Source organism: Bos indicus x Bos taurus, chromosome 19 (assembly GCF_003369695.1).
Source record: "Bos indicus x Bos taurus breed Angus x Brahman F1 hybrid chromosome 19, Bos_hybrid_MaternalHap_v2.0, whole genome shotgun sequence".
NCBI classification, from domain to species: Eukaryota; Metazoa; Chordata; class Mammalia; order Artiodactyla; family Bovidae; genus Bos; species Bos indicus x Bos taurus.
Window position 1 is genome coordinate 8428763 of NC_040094.1, and position 2253 is coordinate 8431015.

Consider the following 2253-nt stretch of genomic DNA (forward strand, 5'->3'; position numbering starts at 1 on the left):
CGTGCGCGGACGCCGCCGCCGCCGCCGCCGCCGCCGCCGCTGGAGTCCGCCGGGCAGAGCCGGCCGCCGAGCCCCGAGCGGGCGGAGGGAAGTGCCCCGAGGACCGGCCCGAGCCGCGGCGCTGCCCCGAGCGGCCGGACGACGAGCTGCGGGAGAAGGAGGCGGGGAGAGCGGCCAGTCCACGCGCCCCGCGCCGCCGCCGGCCCGGGAAAGCAGCGAGCAGCCGGCGCCCCCCGCGCCCGCGGTCGCCCTGGAGTGGTTTCGGATGCCCCGCCGCGGCCGCCTGCCCGCGTAGAGCCGGGAGGAGAGTGGCGGCCCGCTTGCGCGCCTCCTTTCCGCCCGGGTGGGAGCCGGCGCCGCGCGAAGGGCTCTGCGGGCGACTCATGCTGCCGGCCCTGCGCCTGCCCAGCCTCGGGTGAGCCGCCTCCGGAGAGACGGGGGAGCGCGGCGGCGCCGCGGGCTCGGCGTGCTCTCCTCCGGGGACGCGGGACGAAGCAGCAGCCCCGGGCGCGCGCCGGAGGCATGGAGCGCTGCCCCAGCCTGGGGGTCACCCTCTACGCCCTGGTGGTGGTCCTGGGGCTGCGGGTGGCACCGGCCGGCGGCCAGCACTATCTCCACATCCGCCCGGCTCCCAGCGACAACCTGCCCCTGGTGGACCTCATCGAACACCCGGACCCTATCTTTGACCCCAAGGAGAAGGATCTGAACGAGACGCTGCTGCGCTCGCTGCTCGGGGGCCACTACGACCCGGGTTTCATGGCCACCTCGCCCCCCGAGGACCGGCCGGGCGGGGGCGGGGTGGCGGCCGGGGGCGCCGAGGACCTAGCCGAGCTGGACCAGCTGCTGCGGCAGCGGCCGTCGGGGGCCATGCCGAGCGAGATCAAAGCGCTGGAGTTCTCCGAGGGCTTGGCCCCAGGCAAGAAGCAGCGCCTGAGCAAGAAGCTGCGGAGGAAGTTACAGATGTGGCTGTGGTCGCAGACCTTCTGCCCGGTGCTGTACGCGTGGAACGACCTGGGCAGCCGCTTCTGGCCGCGCTACGTGAAGGTGGGCAGCTGTTTCAGCAAGCGCTCGTGCTCGGTGCCCGAGGGCATGGTGTGCAAGCCGTCCAAGTCCGTGCACCTCACGGTGCTGCGGTGGCGCTGTCAGCGGCGCGGGGGCCAGCGCTGCGGCTGGATTCCCATCCAGTACCCCATCATTTCCGAGTGCAAGTGCTCATGCTAGAACTCAGGGCCCCCCGCCCGCACCCGGACACTTGATCGATCCCCACCGACGCCCCCCGCACGGTCTCCAGCCAGTTCCACCACCCTCTCGCGAGGGGATTCAATGAACTTTTATTTTATTATTTTTTTTTTTTTGCTACAGAGACCTAGCTTTCTGGTTCATGTAATGCACTGTTTAACTGTGTAGGAATGTATATCTGTGTGTATATACGGTCCCAGTTTTAATTTACTTATTAAAAGGTCAGTATTATACGTTAAAAGTTACCGGCTTCTACTGTATTTTTAAAAAAATTTTAAGCAAAAGGAAAAAACGAACAGAGAAAAGAGAGACTTATTCTGGTTGTTGCTAATAATGTTAACCTGCTATTTATATTACAGTGCCCTTCGCATGGCGAAGCAGGGGAGGGGGGGAAAGTTATTTTTTCTTAAAGTACAAAGAGAGGGGAGAACTTTTGTAGAGGGACTTTTAAAAAGCTATTTTCCATTCTTCGGAAAGTGTTTTGGTTTTCCTTGGACCTCGAAGAAGCTATAGAGTTCAATGTTATTTTACAGTTATTGTAAATATAGAGAACAAATGGAATGACTAATCATTGTAAATTAAGAGTATCTGCTATTTATTCTTTATAATATCCCGTGTAGTAAATGAGAAAGAAGTGCAGAGCAGGATTAAAGAAAACCACTAAAACCGACTGCGCTCCACACTGCGATTCTCTGTGTTGGTGATTGATGGGGGGTTGGGGGTGGGAGGGGCGGGTAGGGGGTGCCGCTGTGCTTACGCTGCCTGTTGGGAGAAGGGGCTCATCCCTTCTTCTGGGGTGATGGAAGTGACCGCTCAGTTTTTCATGGGGGGGGGGGGCTATTCTCAAACTCCTCACTTGAGCATCACGTGGCCTCCTCCCAGTCTCCCAGCCTTTTCTCCCTATGTCACCAAAGCTCGGGCCCATCATGACCTCGACACCCAGCCGGCCCCCTGGAGCTGACCCCAGGCTGGGCCGAGGGGCGGGGGTGGGGGGGGAGGGTGGGCGGCCGCTTT

At 61.7% G+C, this 2253-nt stretch overlaps 1 protein-coding gene across 1 annotated transcript; it reads left to right on the forward strand.

Moving 5' to 3' along the window:
• The first annotated feature begins 294 nt into the window (after nt 1-294).
• NOG (noggin) lies at nt 295-1909 on the forward strand. Its single transcript, XM_027519023.1, has one exon. The coding sequence runs from the start codon at nt 523-525 to the stop codon at nt 1219-1221; it is 699 nt and encodes a 232-aa protein (XP_027374824.1). The 5' UTR covers nt 295-522; the 3' UTR covers nt 1222-1909.
• The last annotated feature ends 344 nt before the right edge of the window (nt 1910-2253 follow it).

What these genes read in the sequence shown, in the direction of transcription:
- NOG (XM_027519023.1), top strand. Translation starts at nt 523, where the DNA reads ATGGAGCGCTGCCCCAGCCTGGGGGTCACCCTCTACGCCCTGGTGGTG.